A 21,446-nucleotide genomic window follows, 5' to 3' on the forward strand; every position below is an offset into this window, starting at 1 on the left:
TCCACACACACACACACATACATATATATACATACACAAAAAAAAATATATATATATATATATATATATGTATATATGTAAATATATATATATATATATATATACACACACACACACACACACACAAATCAGCTGTGTTTTATTCTGCTTTAACCTGTGTTATGACTACTTCACCCAGTGTGCAACACTGCACAACACTCTTAGCAACCTTTAGCAACATAAACACTCAATAATATAGTGCATGGTTTCTCAACTCCGGCCCATGTATATGTGTGTGAAAAAATATATATGTTGTTAAAAAAAAAAAAAAACAGCTCCTGTTTTTATGTGAGTTCCATAAGATAAACCACGTTACTGTTGCTGTCAGGAACTATTTTTTAGAGGAAGGACAGCATTTAACATTAAAACAAATTTACTTCAAAAAAAGTAATATCAATACATTTTTGGTTTTATTTTTTTATTTTTTATTTTTTTTTATTGTGTGGTTACAATTTAATAAAAGCAATAAGCTACAAGAGGCTGTGCTGTATTGTGAATCACGGCTGAGGGAGTTGTTAGGCACGACATGAAGTGAAGCAGCACAGCACAGCCTCTCGTACCTCACTGCTTACATAAAAACAACAGTCCTCTTTTAGTATATAATGTAGCAGTCACTAAAAAAATGTTAATTTTTCTTTTTAGAATGCATGCTAAAATCTAGCTACTTGAATGTTTAATAAATAGTACACTACACTATTTTATGAATGCAAAATCCAAAAGCACAGTTTTTAAACCATGTGGTTTCATTGTTTGTTGATGAGAGTCAGTCTAGGGTGCCGAACCTTCAAACAAACGGAAAATACAAAAGTAAACGCCATGTTGCTCAGTGAACAGATGTACATTCTCTTGCAACTGATAAAATAGTTCGCAAGCATATATACAAACATCATATTGAGGGTCACAGCTTTGCTCGTTTATTTACTTTCAAAGCAATTTTTAACATTCTATGACAGATCATCTCTCATTAAAAAAAAAAATAATAATTTAAGTGCAACAACAACTTTGAAAAGACGAGTCCATTCTAATCCATAATGACTCCAAATATCTGAATTCCTGCATGGGTGTTCTCTACTCCAGGATCAGTTGTTTATGTGCTGGCCTCAGTTTTCCCTGAGAGAATAAAGGTCATCTGCTGATCTGAGACCTGCTCCTGCTGGCACAAACCCATGGCCTGACTCAGACAGACAGCCAAGAGGTGCTTACACTAGAGAACACAGATACACAAAACAGCTCAATAAAATGATGCCTAAGCATGCTATAAACAGAGCTTTGATTTGACTCACTAAACATTATATAACAGCTATTCTCACACCAGTTTGGTTATATATGGAGAGAGAGAGAAACAGTATAGACTAAAGATCAGATATGTTTCACACTACTATTTATTGTACAATGATAAAACTGCACAATGCAGCCATCTGTTTTCAATTTATGGTGACTGCACACATGAAAAATGCATCAGCTGGATGCACATTCACCATAGCTAAACATTCGTCACGTAATGGAAATATAAACAGGATTACAATGAAGGAGAATATTAGTATCGCCCAAAACAAGAAGACTGACAATGAAACAGCCTATGAAGAACGGACTGTATTTGCTTTATTATTCACATTCTCTTTTGATTGTTGGTTCACTACAGGCTTGACTGCACCCCAGACCCTCGATACAGAGACCACCAACCCAACAACTCGTGTCCGATGAGAATCTCACGTCATGTTCTTGTGTTTTATCTTTGGGAGAGACGGCTGCTAAGAGCAGGCAGCTTAATCACATTTGAGACATCTTCTAGCGCATCAAGCAAACGCTAATGCATTACACAGAGGACTATAAATAAACAAGGAAACCATTCCTCTCAGATCACATGGGTATTGGGTATAAAACACATTTATATTTTTTTTTGCAGTTCGATAATAAAGTGAGGTCATGCTAACAGAGTGAAGCAGTGCTTTTTGGGGTAGTCTCTGGATTTGCTTTCTCAGACTTAAGGACTAATTTTAGTCTCATTTGCTCCCCTGGGCTCAAAACCAGGCTGATGCACATGCAACAGACACTGTTGAAACGGGGCCACATCATCAAAGGACAGACTGTCAGTGGAGACCAGAAATCAAATAAAATCGCTAGAAATAACCACAGCAACAGGCAGATGAAGAAGAGCGCAAAGGAAGATATTTAAAACAAAAGCAGGCAAAAAAAAAAAATGGTGTTGCAACTAAAACGGTTTTCAATAATTAATTAGTCAGTTCTGCATATCAAATAATGTGGTCAACTAATTGGTAATATTGTCAACTTAAGCATTAATTTGTGTAAACACTGAACTGAAACGTATTGATATCAATACAAAATGGAATCATGTTAAACTGTACTAATATTTAACCATATTACTGTATCAAATAAATTCAGCTTTGGTGAGCACAAGAGACTTCTTTCAAAAACATGAAAAATCTTAATTATTCCTAACTTTCGACCCACAGTGTGTAAACACGTATTGACAGAAATACTTCTACAAACAACAAAACAGGATGAGGGTCTCAGGGTCTGTGAGTGCAGCTGTGCGAGTGTGTATATGAACCGAAAGAGGAAGTGACCTCACCATCAAACTTTCGTTTCTCCGGAGCACAGAGAAAGAGAAGGCAGGGCATGGGCAGTAGTGACAGGACGTGAAGCACGTGTACAGACGCCCTGATCCACCTAACACCTGATGGAGAGAGAATTACACAGAGAGAAAAGCCACACTGAAATGTGAGACGAGTGTTGTGCCATCACTGCTGCATCTCTAGAGGATTTCAGCTTCTAAAAATACAGACTTTGATTTTACAGTGTCATACAGTGCAGCCTAAATACAGGTAGAACGCTCGATAGTCTCTACGTGAATGAGTCAACAATCAAGACATCAAACCAAACAGTGCTCTTAATAAATGTTATTTTTAATTGACACATATGTGTGCCCAGATTTTAGATTTAGATCTAAATTATTTAGGCAAGTGTAATATAAAGAAAAGTGTATGTTTTGTATTGTAGCTGGTCACAAGTTCACTTTTTGAGTTTACCCAAAAATGAAAATTCTGTCATCATTTACTCACCCTCATGTCGTTTTCAACCTAAATGACTTTTTATCCGAACATAAAACAGGATTATTTTGAGAATTGCCTAATTTTACCCTCCTCACAATAGAAGTCAATGGACTCCAGTATTGTTGGGTTATCAACAATCTTCAAATATTGTGCTTCCAGCAGAAGGAAGAAAGTCATACAGGTTTGGAACGACATGAGGGTGAGTAAAGTACACATATTTAATGTTGTTCTCTCAGTTACTAAATAATTATTAGCAGAATAGAATAGAATAGAATAGAATAGAATTAATAGAATTCAAACTAATCAGAGTAAGAAAGTCAGGCTTGACATTTCAGTAAACCATTTAATCTCATGCACAACCTCACTTAAAAGGGTTTTTAACTGCCTCGAAAGGACTGCAGTGCCGATCCCCTTTAGGGCTTTGTAATTGAAGAAAGAAATCTCATAAAAAAGGGTAATAAGAACTAACAAAATTAAATAAGTAGAGACACTTTGCAGAGCAGCTTCAATTCTTTTTTGAAACGTTGTCATGGTATGAATTAGGATATGTCTTCATTCTTCAAGAGGAAAAGCCTCCAGTTGTTTGAGGTATGAAGAAGGTGGAAATCTTATTTGCATTCTGCGCTCTGGTACGTCCCAGAGAGACTCAATGATGTGTAGATCTGATGACTGGCAAGGTCATGGAGTGTGTTAGATTTGTTTAGCAGTCTATATGGGAGCATTACCATGCTGGAATATGGGAACATCATGTGGGGAATGTGTTTCTGTAAAATAGCTTCATATTTCTTGGTTGTTAAACAATCATACATCTCAATAATCAAGTACAAAAAAAACATACAGTACATGATTAATCGAAATAAAACCGAAAACGTGGCTCAGTGCAATTATCGGATCGCAGAGGATGTAATTGAATTAAATACATGGGTTGTGTGTTTCAGAATGAAGCGTGGCACTGTTTGTACACATGAATAGTTCATTATCAGCCAGTGTTTACAGCATCTTAGAGCAGCTCTGTTCCACACAAACTCCATCTCAGCATCTGCTGTGAGTTTGGGTTTCTTTAACGTCATATAGTAATGCAATAAGTGCCAACCAGTTACCCATACTTGAAACACTTCTCAACTAAAGAGAAGCTTTAAGGGCTCCATTATGTTTTCCAAAATAAAAGCTTGACAGTATAACGACTGAAAATTAAGAAGTAAAAAAAAGATACATTAAAATTATATATATTATATTATTAACGCAGGCAAATAATTCCGTTAACACGGGGGCAGAGCTAGGGTTGGCCACCCCACTCACAACTGCTGCTTCTGTCTCTTTTTTTCTTGACAAGAATTGCATTTTAGATGCAGAACATCTTTATGACCACATCAAACAGGAAACTTTTCAGACGCGCACTACACTTTGCCTCAGCACCAGGTTTCAGTCAAACGAGTGCAGAAAAGCTTCAGGGGACGAGGAGCTTCAGTAGAACACCACTGAACTGCAGTCAGATGAGATGTTGTCAGGCCAAGTCAGTAAAAATTTATTTTCCTGTCCTGTCAGCAGTTATACTGTTGCCTGTATCATTTCATACAAAGTGCAATTGAAACTATGAGCATGTGTGTCAGATCTTAAAGTAACAGCAGCCAAATAACTTAATAACCAGCTAGCTGTGATGTCTGTTAATCAAAGAAAAAGAAAATCAATAACTTTTAGCTTTAAAGGGGTTATCAGAAGCAGAATTCACTTTTAAATGGTAAATGAACATTAATGTGTGTTGGTAGTGTGTACACATCCACCCTATAATGATAAAAATCCACCCAGTGCATTTTTATAACCCCAATAATGATGATCACTTTCTCAGATCAGGCTGTTCTGAGATTCTTGGCAGAATGACGTAGTTCTGCACAGGCCCCTCCCACTACTATTGACTGACGCGGCCATTTTATAACGCAGACCCGCCCTGAGTGAGCTGGAAACAGTCCACCATTGTTTTGATGCCAGACCAGGGGAAGACAAGATCATCTCCTAAGCAGTTGAGGTGTTTTGTTGTTGTAATAATGAACATAGCAGTCGTCATTCACTCCTGACATCTGAGCCACTGAATACACGTTGGAGTACATTTGTTTTTGAATGCGCCCCGATCTACTCAAATGCTTCTATGTTCGCACTCATGCATAACTATTACAAAAGGTGAAAACATGTACTGATGCTCAGGAAGGCCACACAATGCATTAAGAGACGAGGGGTGTAAACTTTTTCAACTGGATGATCAGGGTAAATTGTACTTATTTTGCCTTCTGGGAAACATGCAAGTATTCATGTAGCTTCTGAAGTCCAATACTAAATGAAAAAATATGATCGTTATACAAAATGAGAAGAATTTACACCATCATCCTGTTCAAAAGTTTACACCCCCGGCTCTTAATGCATTGTGTTCCCTTCTTGAGGATCAGTAAATGTTTTCACCTTTTGTAATAGTTGTGTATAAGTCCCTCAGTTGTCCTTAGCGTGAAAATATGGATCTCAAAATCACAGTCACTTTTGAAAAGGGTTCAAATATGTCACAAAATATAAAAAGTCGTGGAACATCCAGGAAATTACACAAGAACAGCAGGCAGTTGAACTGCTCAGGACCAACAAGGGACTCATGAACAACTATCACAAAATATAAAAAAAGGATCATGGATCATCCAGGAAATGAAACATAGTATTAAGATTCAAGGTAGGGCTGCACAAATAATCGAATTTCTAATCGCGATTACAATTATGGATGCCACAATTATGTAATTGTTCAAAGCAGCAATTAATCGTTCATAGTCCACTTATGTTATTCTGTGTGCTTAAGATGTGTTTTTTTCTTTCTACATGTTATCTTAAGGGTTTTCCCACATTATTTTAATGTTAGTTATAGTATAACATTATAATATCATTCGTATTTTTACTTTTTTATAATTTAAAGAAGAAACCAATCCTGATGTATAGTTGACATTTGAGGCTTAATACTACAGAAAAGCACAAAAAGGTTTTCAGTTAGTGTTTTCAGCTTGTTTATTTTTTATATAAAAATATGGCATGCAGTTGCATCAAACAATGGTATAAACATCATTCAATGTAAAAATTGTGATAATCGTTATTAATAAATCGCAATTACAATTTCAAGGAAAAAAATCGACATTTATGATTTTTGTCATAATCGTGCAGCCCTAATTCAAGGGTTGGAAACTTTTTGAATCTTACAACTGCTGCATTTCCACAAACTGGTTCTATAAAATACCTTTAATTTTCCATAAGCTTCTTTCTTGCTCTCCATGTGTGTTTGCTGAAGTCTCAGTACTGAATATAACTCATGAAGGTATTATCTTGATGAATAAATCTTAGCGTTGCGGAAAACTCAGACCACACACTCCATTATCAGGCAAACATTGATAAATCCCCTGCAGTGAAGCTGCTCCTCTGCCCTGTGAAGAGAAAAGGCCTCGCTTTGTCAAAGACTGACACCTCATTGTGGGTGAGTCACACGGAGGATAATTAGAAACATGGAGCCAAAGGAGTGAAAGCAGTGCAAAGGCCAGAGCCGTCGCAGCGGGAGAGAGCAGGACTGATGCTGAAAAAAAAAATACAACACTCACAGGCTAATACAGCACAGCGCTTCATTTCACATGCTCACATATTCATAATCCAGCCTGCACAACATACATTACTCTTGTCTTGGCTTTGAGAGTAAGATTCTGACAGACCATCATCCGACAGCCAGCAAAACGTCAAAACGTCTGGTAACATTCGTTTTATGGCTAGTGGTGCTGAAAATTCAGCCAGGTCAGATTACAGATGTAGCCTCTTAGATTCATTTAGATACAGCATGACATTACAATGGCATCAGCATAAAGCACACTAGAGGCATCTGCAGCCAACAGTGTTTACAGCATCATATAACAAGAGAAAAGAACCAGGGTGATCTTTACATCTCTGTACAAACTTTTCTGGAACTTTGTATTGCACAGTTCCTCGCTAAGATGAACTGCTTTTGTTGTGGTATTCCTCATTTGTAAGTTGCTTTGCATTAAAGTCAATGATTTTGTTGAAGATACAAAATGACCAACAATGTGAAAATCAGATACATCTTTAAGGGGTCATATGACGTTGCTAAAAAGAACATTATGTTGTGTATTTGGTGTAATGAAAAATTGAACATGATCTTTACTTAATATCCTAATGAATGTATTGTTGGCTATTGCTACAAATATACCGATGCTACTTATGGCTGGTTTTGTGCTCCAGGGTCACATATGGCATACAACATACAAACACATATCTTATGCAAACATCACACGCTACAACAAACTGTCATTGTTCCTCATGCATCACATGCATGTTTAAGCTTCCACGTTTACCATATGTGATAAACTTCCTTATGTGGTTATTGCTGTTTAGATGTTAATGCACCTTTTTTTTTTTTTTTTTTTACTGGCATATTTACATGCAATTAAATATTTTCATTGTGCCAGTGGGGGGAAAAAAATTTATAATGCTTTTTACTAAAATTGTTACAGTAATTATGTATGATCAGTTTAACACTGCAAAATTAAACCTTTAGAATTTAATTAGCAGATAAATATAATGTAGCAAATTTTACATATTAACCACAACCTAATGAGAATCATCAGAGAATCAAAAATCACCTTGACAAAGGGAACAACTATCACAAAACAGAAAAACAGTCATGGATCATCCAGAAAACAGTATTAAGATTCAAAGGTATCTAAACTTTTGAATGGGGTCATTTTTATAAATTCAGCTATTTTTTTCTTCTTGTGGAATATATACAGTGGTGTGAAAAAGTTATCGCCCCTTCCTGTTTTTTTTTTTTTTTTTTTGCATATGTGTCACACTTAAAAGATTCAGATCATCAAACAAATTTTAATATTACACAAAGATAACCCGAGTAAATACAAAATGCAGTTTTGACAATGATTTCATTTATTAAGGGCAAAAAGCTGTCCAAACCTGCCTAGCCCTAAGTGAAAAAGTAATTGCCCTCTAAATCTAATAACTGGTTGTTCAACCCTTTGCAGCAACAACTGCAATCTAGCATTTGTGATAACTGGCAATGAGTCTTTCACATCACTGTGAAGAAATTTTGGCCCATTCTTCTTTGTAGAATTGTTTTAATTCAGCCACATTGGAGGGTTTGAGCATGAAAGGACAGTTTAAGGTCATGCCACAGCATCTCAATTGGATTTAAGTCCGGACTTTGATTTGGCCACTCCAAAACCTTAATTTAGCTTTTCTTGAGCCATTCAGAGGTGGACTTGCTGCTGTGTTTGGGATCATTGTCCTGCTGCATAACCCCAAGTGCGCTTGAGGTCACAAACTGACGGAAGGATATTCCCTGGATGAGTCATCGTTGCGCTCTTGGAGTAATTTTGGTAGGCCGCCACTCCTGGGAAGGTTCACCACTGTTCCAAGTTTTCTCCATTTATAATGGCTCTGACCGTGGTTCTCTGAAGTCCCAGAGCCTTAGAAATGGCTTTATAACCCTTTCCAGACTGATACATCTCAACTATTTTGTTTCTCATCTGTTCGTGAATTTCTTTAGATCGCAGCATGATATGTTGCTCTTTAAGCATGGTTCACTTTATCAGACAGGTTCTATTTCTTGATTCAACCGGTCTGGCTGTAATCAGGCCTGGTTGTGGCTAGTGAAATTTAACTCAGCTTTCTAAAATAATGTGGTTAATCACAGTTCTTTCAACATTTAACAGGAGGGGCAATTAATTTTTCACATAGGGCCAGGTAGGTTTGGAGAGCTTTTTTCCCTTAAAAAATGAAATTATCATTTAAAAACTGCATTTTGTACTTACTTGTACTTATATTTGTGTAATATTAAAATCTGTATGATGATCTGAATTTTTTAAGTGCGACAAATATGCAAAAATATAAAACAGGAAGGCGGCAAAAACCTTTTCACGGCACTGTATAAACATCTGTTATGTGAACTAGCTTATTCAGGACAGTACTAAATAAAAATAACATGCAATTTTCATGAACTCTCTTATTTTGTTAAAATTGTTAACATATTTGCATGTTCTGCAAGGGGTATGTAAACTTATGAGCACAACTGTATTTAGAAAATTGTTAGAATATCTATGTATGATCAGTAAAACACAGCTGAATTAAACTGAGAATTTAATTAGCAAAACAGTAAATAATGTCAAATAATGTAGCTAATTTGTTTATTTGAATATGTTAGTCAATATATCTTAATTTTATCTTTTTTAATAGCATATTTTTATTTTATTTTTATTTTTTTTAATTAAATCTTTGTTTGCTTCCAGATTTAATTTCAAGTTTAAAGACAGATTTTCAGTGTGTTTTCGGACTTCTGGACCCCTGCTGGAAGAACATTTAACCACTGACACATAAATCAATCATATTTTTCCAACACAACATAAAAATGATATGTAGGCTCTGGATGGAACACTGCGATACCCTTAACTCTCTTCCCCCTCATGGGACCTCTTCAAAAACAGATACTGTGTGGCAGATATGTTTGGGGTGGTTTGGAAAGGCCAGTATTTAATCAGTCAGACCAAAGAGATGTCAGCGCCGGTCCTCCGGGGAGTGGTTGACTTTGGATTTGTGGGAAGTTAGTTAGACTTAGATGGGGAATAAAACGTTTCATTCACAGGCTTGAATCTAATATGTGGTGAAGGTTAGATCTGGTTGGACATGTCACAAAAATAGAAATATGTGACAAGTTAAAAGGTATGGGGTAAGAGGTCTAATGTAAGTATTATTAATGGGATGGGACAAGTGGAGGACATTCATTGAAAGAAAGCCCAGTGCAATCTGGTTTTCCTCTAAAACGTACTTTTGCATGATATTCATGACAAGGAAACAGAACAGGAAAGCAAAGGACAGGAAAAACTATTCATCATGTACTAAAACAGCTATTTTAATCTTTATTTATATTTTCCACCTTGGGGGAAAAACAAACAAACACAGAAACCAGAACATGAGAGATAACTTCTAGTTCTTCCATGCTGGATGAATTGACCAGTCAAGATGACCAGCTGGTGGCAATCTGGCTGAACACTTTGGACAAGATATAATGTACAAAACAAACTTGAGGAGTACTCTTAGGTTCATAAATCATAATTTCACTAAACATCCAGCATTTTTAGGCTTCTTGATAGAGTTAGGATAATACATTTAGGGAGTAATAATAAAATAAATATGCTTTTGAGCATATACATACGCTAATGTTATCTTAGCTGGTTTGTTGCTCATCTAAGATCATTCTAGGTCTACGATCTAAGGTCTATCAGTTCATTCTTGATGCCAACCTACTGCTTGTCAAACACTTCTTGGCCTAACTAGACACCAGCTACCATCCTGCAAATACAAGTTATCATATTACTTGGAGATGCTACTACTACTCTCACTACTAAAGGAAAGTCAATGCATCTAAAACAGATACCTACATATGGGCTACATACAGTTTTTTTTTTTATCCCTTCCCATTTTTATGAAACAAAATCTATTAATAAGCCAAAAAACATCTATTACATAAAATCACAATAAAACATCTAGATTACACAAAAACAAACTGCCTCATATTTCCTTTAGCTGTTTTATATCCCATCATGTCAACATGGGTACAGCATGAGCAGTCTCTAGACTAGAGGATACATTAAAAATAAATTGGGCAACAAGGTAACGGTGCAATCTGTGGGTTGGTTCTGGGTGATAGGTTATGGAGGCTACAGATAACTACTGTGATCTGGCATATATTACTGGGACTGTAGAGCATCTCTTTAGCCCTGTGGCTTTAAAATGCTCAGTGCTGAGCTCTCTAATGACTACATGCCTGGTCTAAACACTTTTCTCCATAATTTGATGAATTCTTGCTTCTCTAATCAATAGAAAATTAACACCTACATCTCTTTTACCCCATAATCTACTGTAGAATATTTGATACAAATTCCTAAGATCTCTAAATTATCAACATGGTAAAAACTTTGCTTAAAAAAACTGTGGTACAATCTATTACAATCTTCTGTTGTCTGATTAATATTTTATACTTTATTAGCAAGTAAAAGTTATTTTAGTATAATTGTAATGTTTTACTCCACATTTACAACCATATGATTATTTTTTTTTTTAATTCAGACTATTATTTCAAATGTCAGGCTTCACGTGGTTAATGTAATTTCATTTGCCATCTGCTTTCCGTGGGCGGTAATAACACCAGGCAGTTTGCAAATAAGAAACAATCTAATAAGCCTAATTTACATAGAAAGTAGGCGTGTTTGTATTGACAATGATTTAATTTAAATTTGCATGAGACGGCGTTATACCAGCACATAGTGACTGGTTTAAACTGGACTGCAGGGGGTCAGTGAATAACAGGAAGGTTTTTGCTCTTAAATACAGTTTGAAAAATGTGCCCCTTTCACACATTTCAACAACAGGACTGGGCCATCAGCACTGAACATCCCCCACACTTCAAACTGCCCAGGGCATATAGTGAGGAGATGGGAGAAGTGATTAGAGTAGATGCTACCTTTCTGTACGGATATGCATAAAACATTAAATAAAAACTGGCAGGTGGGAGTAGAGAAAAACAACAGATTTCTACTAACTGCTGAAAGAAATGGACTGCATTTAACTTTATTACAGAGCTTTTTCTTTTGTAGCCTTTCTTAAAAATCTTCCTGGAATGTCGCCACACCACTAACCACAATCTCAATCTCAAACACACTGATCTGGATCTTCTTTTGCACTTTTTGGAAGATCGTCAAATGGTGATGTGAGTACATGTTACAGGTAGATATCAGTTATAGTCAACATGAAACATTTTATCTGCAGCCCATTTACGCTCATGTGACGTGCAAAACATGAAAAAATGTAGGATGGGATTTTATCAGTCTGGTATAGAATGTAATGTATTGTGTAAAGAGGCTGTTGCAAGAATGAAGTCAGGTGGATAGGAGGGAAAGCATAGAAGTAAAAGTGATGCGTGAAGTCAGCCGAAAAGAAAGGTTGTTTCAGAGGTGGAGCAGGTAATTACATTTTGATTAAAGATTATAAACTTTTTTCAAAAAAGAATTTTTTTTTAAATATAGCAAGCTTTTAATTTCATGTTGACATCCCATGGATGCTTTTCATCCCCTTTTCCAAGCATTAAATGTGTTTAAATGCAAGATGCCTGACAGCCTGCTAATTGGGGCTGCATGGGTGATAAATCACAATAAGAACATGCATTAATAAAGTAAATATGGTTATTTTGATGTTTTTTTTTTTTTTCATGAGTGTCTCTATTGATTTGAAGGCACTGCCAGCCTAGTCCAAGCCTCTTGGCTAACAACACAAAAAAAATTGGTATGACAGTGCAGGCAAGCACAGTCTTGCTCAACTTGACATTTACAGAACTTACTATGGTGCGTCTTTGCACAACAGAGAATTTTAAAGTCTTGTGTAATTTCATAATCGTTTAAGACTAAAACAAACTTATTTAACACATGCAATATCAACTAACAATTTTGATTCCATCAATCAAAAATAACATTTTAAAAATACCAAGATCCTCTCAAACTACCTGCATTCCTTCCATGGTTGCCCTATAGTGAAACATCTCACCTTATTAAGGCACAATGCGGATTGGCACAGGCTGGTAAACCAGCTGGTGTGACAAACACTAAGCATTATTTTCCTGCGACACAAAGGCCAGAGAAGTCATTAGTGTCAGTGCAGCATCATCACAACAGCCTGCACTGATCTGCTGCTGCAAATGTGAGTCAACATTATACAGAGGAAGAGACTTTCACCACTAGAACAATAGAGAAGCTCCCATGTTCTGGTTATGTGCCTCTGTAGGTCAGCAGAAAGTCCAAATCAGAGGCAAAGTTTCACATGTAAACAGGATTTTCCATTCCACTGTAAAATGTCCAGAATAAAAAAAAAAAAATAAAAAAATAAAAAAATAAAAAAGAATAACATAAAAGGCAACTGGTAAACTGTAAGTTACACTGTAACTCGAACACAGTTGCTCAAACAACTCTATTTTCATAGTGTATTTCAGCCAGTGAAAGTGTCTTGAGATTTCTATCAACAGTGAAACTACCTCATGCTGTCAGGCAAACATCTATGTCCATGTTATTTCTTGACTCCACTCATGCAACTGTAGGTCAGGACTCATAAAGATGGTAAGTGAAGGTCAGTGAGAGCACTATGACAGCTGGACAGCAGCCCCAGGGCAGGACAATATTAAGCACAGCTGATCTTAATACAGTATGACAGTCTCAATGACATATTAATGAAGCTTCTTTCCCCAGAGAGGGGCTGACTGACAGGATATTGGCTACTGGACCAACCGGAAACATTTCCTTCCACTGAAGGGCGACCCACCAGAGAATGCCTGCTGCAGCAATGCCGCCGGATTTCTGCATGTGGTCTGTACACGTACATAAACTTACTCGCCAACACACAACCCCGGGGCCCGAAAGGAAACGGTGGACTTCTTTCCACATTTTCTGTGCTGATTTCAGAGGAAAATTTAATCATGGAAAACAGATCTGGTTGTACCACATTCTGAAGTGCACTGAAAACATAAACAGGTTAGACTAAATATTTATGGAGGATGTGTAAAACCTGCAACGTTCTGTGGGTCTGAATATCCCTGCATTTATACTGTTCCTCTTGACGAGAACACCAAACACTGTGAAGTGTTTTCATCAAATATTAAACCACATAAACTGCAGAATAAAAATTCACATTCACCTTTGCGTTCGGTATGAATGAGCTCCAGAACTAAAGATGATAATGAAAAAAAATCCAATTTAGAGTTGGGAATGTGATCGGAACAATTCAGCACCTCAGGAACTGTGCACTGCAGAAGTACTGATCTCTGCACAGCACAGTATTTCAACAGCTACATTTATCCACAACATCACTTCACTTGCTTTGTCTTCTTTAGTGTACAAACTGATCTACTTAATATCGCTCCGATCATTCCAACAAGCAGGAAATATTCAATCAGCCTAAAAACAATTGTGCCACATCTTCACACTAATTCTAAAAAATGATGTTATACTGCATATTAAGGAACCTGAAGCACAAAGACATCCTTACACCAAAGTCACTCAACAATCTTTTAAACTCCGTTTTCTCATGCCACAAGACACAGTGACCAAATTCGCACCGCGTCCTGTCATAACACGAAGATGTCATTAAAAAAAAATACAAAATCATAATGTTGTAATATTTCATTCTCATTATTATATAAAACTACTTTTTGCAGAGAACTTAGAATTTGACAAAGTAGAGAAGCACCAAAATTTTGGCGACAAAAGATAATTGAGAGGCAGCTCAAACGGTTTCAGTGCATTACAAAAGATTTTTAAAGAGTGACCTTCCTTTTGGAATCTAGAATAAAGGAGGACATATTTATGTGAGTGACTGAAATGGGAAATAATGGGAGGCAGTCAAACTGCAAGGAAGTACATCTCATAGCCTTACATTTCAGAGCTCTCAAATCTCTAAATATTGTTTGAGATAAATACATCCTGTAAACTCAATGAGAATTTAAAATGAAAAAAAAAAGATGAAAAAAACATCACTTTACTGTACAAGAACATACAAGATTCCTGGAAAATACCTAAAAATGCAATTACAGGAACTACATCACTTTGTAACAAAAAAGAAAAGAAAAGACAATTATGCCTATAATCACCAATGACAAATAGAGATGATAAATGCACACAGACATCAATGACTGTCTAAAGATGAATCACAGCAGGTCATAAAAAGGGCTATTATCTTTTATTACTATACTTTGTTTTCTGGTAATGTTTGCTCTTTATTTGCTTTTCTTCTGTTTGGTCTCGTCGTAGGCGTTTTATGGAAACTTAACCCAGTGTAACAGACATATGCTGAGATCTACGGTCAGTCATGTGAGGAATTATAGGGAAACCAAACCTTTTCCTCCCACCTACTCCCTCCTGGACATTGGCTGACCGTTCTAGACACTCTGGGACAGAGTACATGATGAGTTCATTGTGCGTGGTGTTGATACGTCTGACTGTAGACTATAGGGTGGACATTTTCAGGGACTGACTGGTCATAAACTGAGGGGATTTAGGTCACTCTGACTAACACATCTGAACTCTTTAAAGGGTTACAAAACTTCCTATTTCATCACTGGTTTGTTCTTACCACAGTTTTGAAAAATGCTCCAAAATAGGCCATGTTAAACTGAGGAGTGGAGGGGAAGAGGGCAGACACACACGCAACAACAGCTTCTGATCCAGTCGGTTTTATTTTGCTCTCACTGAATTAAAAGCATCCAAGTTTCCCACAAATTCCCACTGCAAATCACCATCACAATGAACAAACATATTATGCCTGCATGTAAGCTCGACATACATTATACAAATACACACATATCCTGCGATAGATTCAATTTAATGTAAGAAGACATTTTCAGTACCTTTTGGGATTATTTTGTGTGTGCAGTGTTCATATCAAGGAACTCTAAAGACCGCGTTTATGTTGGAGACTCATTGGGAAAATTTATGCAATGCAAGCATTGTTGCAAAGCAAAACAAACACTCACTTGCAATCTATGACAGAAAAAATGTGCTGTTGTGAATAATCAGAAGAAGCAACAAGATAAGCACATGCAGTCTTGTGAATAATTATAGGACTATGTTGCATCATCGATTTACCATAATGTTTGAAATGATAAGACAATGAGCCATTCTCCATATTTGGTGAATCTGACATATTGCTATATTAGCAATTTTTTTTGGTCCTCACTGCTGACAGGTTCACCTGTTGTAGCTTATCTATATTGTGTGAGATGCTGACACAGTCAAAATACGTTTTGGTCATTGATTTCGGCCCTCCAAAACTAATATACTCGAAACCAAGAATTTGAAGATTTTGCTTGTTTTGCCTGAATATTTTGGTTACAGAAATGTCAGTACATCATTATCAGACAAACATGATTAAATTTGATGTTTATCTGCTTACCCCCAAGGCATCCAAGATGTAGGTGACTTTCTTTTTTCAGTAGAACACAAACAAAAAAATTTTACTCAAACCGTTGCAGTCTGTCAGTCATATAATGTAAGTCGATGGGAATCATGGTTTGAGTGTCAAAAAAACACAAACAAAAACAACTGAAACCCTGCGGCCCGTGACAAAACATTGATGTGTAAAGACACAAAACGATCGGTCTGTCCAAGAAACTGAACAGTACTTATATCTTTTTTTACTTCTGATTCACGCAATGTCGGAACTGTCCTGAGTGCGTTCTCAACAGCCGGAGCGTGATGCGTCTTCTTCTTCTTGCTTTACAGCAGATCGCAGACTTATAAGTGCATTACTGCCACCTATCGCTCAAATGGACTATCTCAATTAGGAGTGTCAGTGGTCCACTTGAGCGATAGGTGGCAGTAATGCACTTATAAGTCTGCGATTAAGCAGGGTAAGCAAATAAACATCAAATTTTTATTTTTGGGTGAACTATACCTTTAAAAAAAGTTTTGTTCAGCTGCTTTGTGGGAAAAAAATGTTTTTGGAGACATTTATTCACTCCTACCTGAAATGCCTTTCGACCGCTAGGTGATGACACACATGTGACAGAGCGCTGGTCCACCAGGTCCAATGCCTGAAGAGCACATTGGCCAAACACAAACCGTAATCTGTAAAATAGAATAAAATGAACAGATTTGGAGAAAGTCGAAAGCTCAACATCACTTGCTCAGCAATGGACCCTCTGCAGTGAATGGGTGCCGTCGGAATAAGAGTACAAACAGTTGATAAACATCACTATCCAATAATCAACACAACTCCAGTCCATCATTTAACATCTTGTGAATTAAAAGGCTGCATATTCGTAAGAAACAAATTCATCATTAAGGCGTTTCAAACATAAACCAGTGCTTCTGACCACAATCCCAGTCCATTATTCATAAAAATGCTTCCACCAGTGTAAAAGTCCTCCCTCGCTGTCCTCTTACATCAAAATCCACCAACATATTTGTTTAGAACTGTTTTCACTTGTGTGCATATTTCTTTCCTGATTCAGACGAGTCATCTTTTTCACTGTAGAAAACAATATTATAAAGATAGAGGATGGTTTGAAGCTAAAAACATCTTAATGATGGATTTGTTTATTACAAACAAGCAACGTTTTACTTCACAAGACATTTATTAATGGACTGGAGTCATATGGATTACTTATGGTTTATTAGCTGTTTGAACTCTCATTTTGATGGCACCCATTCACTGCAGAGGATCCATTGGTGACCAAGTGATGTAATTCTGAATTTTTCCAAATCTGTTCTGATGAAGAAACCAACTGCATTTTGATGGCCTGAGAGTGAGCACACTTTCGGCAAAGTTTCATTTTTGGGGGAACTATTTCCTTTAACTGTAGGTACAGGAAGCCATGCTAGGTGAGATGAGACAGTGACATGTACACAGGAAGCCAAGGGGCAACAAACCTCAGCTTTCTCTTTTAAAAGCAGGTGCTGTTTCCTGTCTTCATATAAAACTCAAAAACAGTGTCACTCGTGAGCCAATCTGGTCTTGACATCAAGTTTATAGCAATACATTCTAAAGTGGAAGTATGGAACCGCGTCATCTGAAAGTCATCCAGCCACATTTAAATAATGTCTCAGAGAGAAGGCGAAGACATGACGTGATGGTGACACTGAAACCACAATCAATTGCGCAATAAAGCAAAAAGAGCTGACCTGTGATGTAAACAGCCATGTATGGAGGAATGTGATTCCCAGAGTGGAGTAATTACTGTGGCTTAGAACTTCCCTCAATGGCAGCCTGATGACTGTCATTGTGGGTTTGAGGATGCTTTTAACATCATGATTTATTCAATCAATAACGTCTAGAAAGAGAGCGCTGGGTAAAGACATACACATGTGCTTGACAAAGCCTGTGTTGAGTACATCTGGCAGTTCACAGGCAAGTGCTGGTTTCTGTACAGTGTTCAGTGGCAATAATACACACATCTGCAATAACTGATCCTCCTCAACTTCAGGTCAAGAGCATTCAAAATATTTAACAGTCTGAAGTTCAAGGCCAAATCTCACAGTATGGTAAATCTAACTTAGGGAGGAGGAGATGGGGGAAATACTTACGCTATTAGTAGGTCATCTGGTACTATAAGAAAGAGAAAAAGAGATAATATTAGTTTATTTTGGTACTATTAGTACTATTTTGGTTGTTTATTATGGTCACCATGGTTCTCTGGAGAAAAACCCAGACAAGCACAAATTGAAACTACATCTCAATCTCAAAAACACTACAGCTGTTATTATTCCCTTGATATTTCTCTCTGACGTTGTTTGACATCAAAATTCCAACAGAATAATGCCATTAATCTTATCCAGATGTTCTGCATTAAGTCTTGTCTACACACATAAAAATTTCAATCAATATATTGACATTTTAACACAATTATTTGATACAAGGCTTTAGACTACTGAACATCTCATTAAGCAATAGGCTCCAAGGAACATGATGTTGTAGGAAAAACAGGAACATAAATCTCCATACTTTGAAGCCTATGCGAAAGGAAACCTCAACATCATGGACCATGAGAAACTCCACAGGACGTGATGTCTGTTTAAGCAATCACAAACTGCAGCAGTGGAGTAAAAAATTAATGCAACTGGTATAAGTGCACCATCCGGTGTCAGTAATAGAAATTGCAGCTATTTCTACTTTCAAAATACTCACAGACATTACAGTTCACTTCCACACATGCAGTTTTTACTATTAAGCCTCGTTTTTTATTTTTTAAATGTTGATCAAATGTCTGTTGTTCAAGCTAGAGTGGCTGCATTTGAAAAAAAAAAAAAAAAAAATGTCTTATAAGCAGACAGAAAAGCTAAACCTATAAAAAATGGTCCAAGTACTTAAATGGTTACTAATGGGGTTTGATGGTCATCTAGTGGAAAAGCTTGGTACTACGCCCAAACAAAATCTCCCTGAAAACTCATTTTATGTGATATCAACCTCAAATTTGGAACATAACTTGTTCAGAATTTTGGTTTTGATTTTCTAGCAGTTTTGAAGTAAAAGATGTTTTGTAAAATATATATTTTTATATAAAATATAAATATTTAAATTATTACATTTAATATTTTCATAAACTTAAACTTCCATAACTTTTTTGTTATATAATCTTTATAACTTTAAAAAGACACCAACCTCAAGTCTGTGGTCCAAAGCATTCAAAATTGATAACAGTTTAAGTTGGAAATGTCATTTTCAGGTCTATGCTCAAAAAGTGGAACCAACAGTTAACAGGTTAACCTGTTTGGAAATGGTACAATAATAGCTGTGTGTGAGAAATATGCTGATTGTGACAGTGTAAATGTGATATAAGAATGGGTATTTTATTTAAGAATTTAGTATTTTATTAATTTAGTTTTCTCATTATTATATACTGAATGATGTTTTGATTGTATTTAATTATAGCCAAGCTATGACCTTTAAATCCAAAAAATGGGTTTGTTAATGGGGTAAAATGTTGATTCTGAACAGAGTTACTATCTATTACTGTAAGAAGTCAGTTCCAGTGGCGTAGATGGTAAAGCATACGCCGTCGTATTTTTGACACGATCGACCCGAGTTCGAATCTGCCTTTTGACAAACTTTTTTCCCTCTTTTTTCAAATCTCATATCACATTGCAAAGGCATTTATTTTCAAGAAATAATCAAAAAGTTGAAAATAAAGTATCAGGTAGGGGTAGGGTAGGTGTAGGGAGGGCTTTATTGTCCCAAAAAAGGTGGCATTCATTTAATAATTTTGAAGTTATACAAGTTAATAACTTATCATTTAAATAAGTTATACTTTACAATAAATGCGTTATTATTGCATACGGTTTTATAATGTACTACAATACTGAGGTGCAGAGAATTGCCACTATTTGCAATAAATTGTATAAACAGCAGAAAATCCTGCTATTTTAACAGTGTAAATAGAATCTATAGCTATTTGCACTTAGTGTGAATAGAATACATTGCTATTTTCATTTAGTGTAAATAACATCTATCACGAAGAAAATATCCTATTACACTTAGTGCATATAGCTGCTGCCAAATCTTAAACCCAGAAATAAACAAGTTTCATGAATGAAAACAAAAAAAGGTTATGTTTTAGGTCAAAATGCTTCCACTGAAGCATGATATACATATATCAGCATCAGACCACTAACCCTACAGTACACTGTCCAAATTCATGCTTGACATTATTGAAGCGAATCATCTCTAACATCAAAACTAAAAATTGTTCTAGTTAGTACAATTGGTATTCAGTAGTACTAATATAATGTGCAGAATATATGCACATTTTCACTAGTGATCAGAGATTTCTGGAGTGAAGAGATAACAGCAGGATGTCCAGTAGTTTTTTCTGCTTTTCAGCTGCAAATGTAACTTAATGTTTCATCCCCCCATGGCTTCATCCAGCTGCCAAGACATCAGTGAGTGTGTGAGTTTTAAACTTACTCTGGTTTGTCTCCAAGAAAGTTCTCTGAAGGTCTTTCAAAAGCTGCTCAGCAACAGAAAGCAGAGATGAGCCCATAATGCACCTGAAAACTAAACACACACACACACACACACACACACACACACACACAGAGAGAGAGAGAGAGGCGTAAGTTTCAGATATATTTGCATAAGAATGGACATGATTTTAAACTTTGAAAGCTTGTCTGGGGGATCGGTAATTATTTACATTACGTAATGTTTATCTTTATTTTACATATCTATAAAGGCGGAATTAATTACGAAGTAAAGAGAACTAGAAAACAAACTAATTAACAATTGCTTAGTAATGTTGAGAAATTGTTTATATTTACATTTGTCTAATAAAGGATCTGTAAACTAACGTTCTCTGAAAACCAACCACCACCACATCGTATCTGTCAAAGTAACTTCGACACGAGCTTCTGAAAGCATCAACTGAATATATAAATATTTAACGTTCAACGACACACACAAGCACAAACATTTACCGTGTTCATGTTTCCCGCACCACCGTGGGCTTTTCTTCTTCACTGGTTTGTGTGCAGGGCGCAGAACATACCGTTGGTTTATAGCACCACCTACTGTGCTTAGTGCAATCAGCATGGCCAAATTATTTTCATAAATAATAATAATAATACTTCAGAGAATAGAATTTACTTCTTTTGTTTCAGTTTAACTTTCAAAATATTTTAGCATGTTTTTAAAATCAAAGAAGTCAAATACCTGAAAAGGTTTTCCTTAACTTGTTGGGAACTGACAGGAATCAAGAGACAAACCTGTTTA

At 36.2% G+C, this 21,446-nt stretch overlaps 1 protein-coding gene across 3 annotated transcripts; it reads right to left on the bottom strand.

Moving 5' to 3' along the window:
* Window positions 1-930: 930 nt before the first annotated feature.
* Window positions 931-21,216, bottom strand: LOC109086700 (zinc finger SWIM domain-containing protein 7-like). Of its 3 annotated transcripts, none has more exons than XM_042724841.1 (6): window positions 21,152-21,216; window positions 20,643-20,732; window positions 18,266-18,287; window positions 16,705-16,807; window positions 2,633-2,737; window positions 931-1,243 (listed from the first exon to the last, which is right to left on the bottom strand). In XM_042724841.1, the coding sequence occupies exons 2-6, from the start codon at window positions 20,716-20,718 to the stop codon at window positions 1,127-1,129; spliced, it is 423 nt and encodes a 140-aa protein (XP_042580775.1). In that variant the 5' UTR covers window positions 20,719-20,732; window positions 21,152-21,216; the 3' UTR covers window positions 931-1,126. The 3 variants fall into 3 exon arrangements, with proteins under 3 accessions (XP_042580775.1, XP_042580778.1, XP_042580776.1); XM_042724844.1 differs by lacking the exon at window positions 21,152-21,216 and adding an exon at window positions 20,996-21,112; XM_042724842.1 differs by lacking the exon at window positions 21,152-21,216 and adding an exon at window positions 21,026-21,073.
* Between the last annotated feature and the right edge of the window lie 230 nt (window positions 21,217-21,446).

Source organism: Cyprinus carpio, chromosome B5, assembly GCF_018340385.1.
Source record: "Cyprinus carpio isolate SPL01 chromosome B5, ASM1834038v1, whole genome shotgun sequence".
NCBI classification, from domain to species: Eukaryota; Metazoa; Chordata; class Actinopteri; order Cypriniformes; family Cyprinidae; genus Cyprinus; species Cyprinus carpio.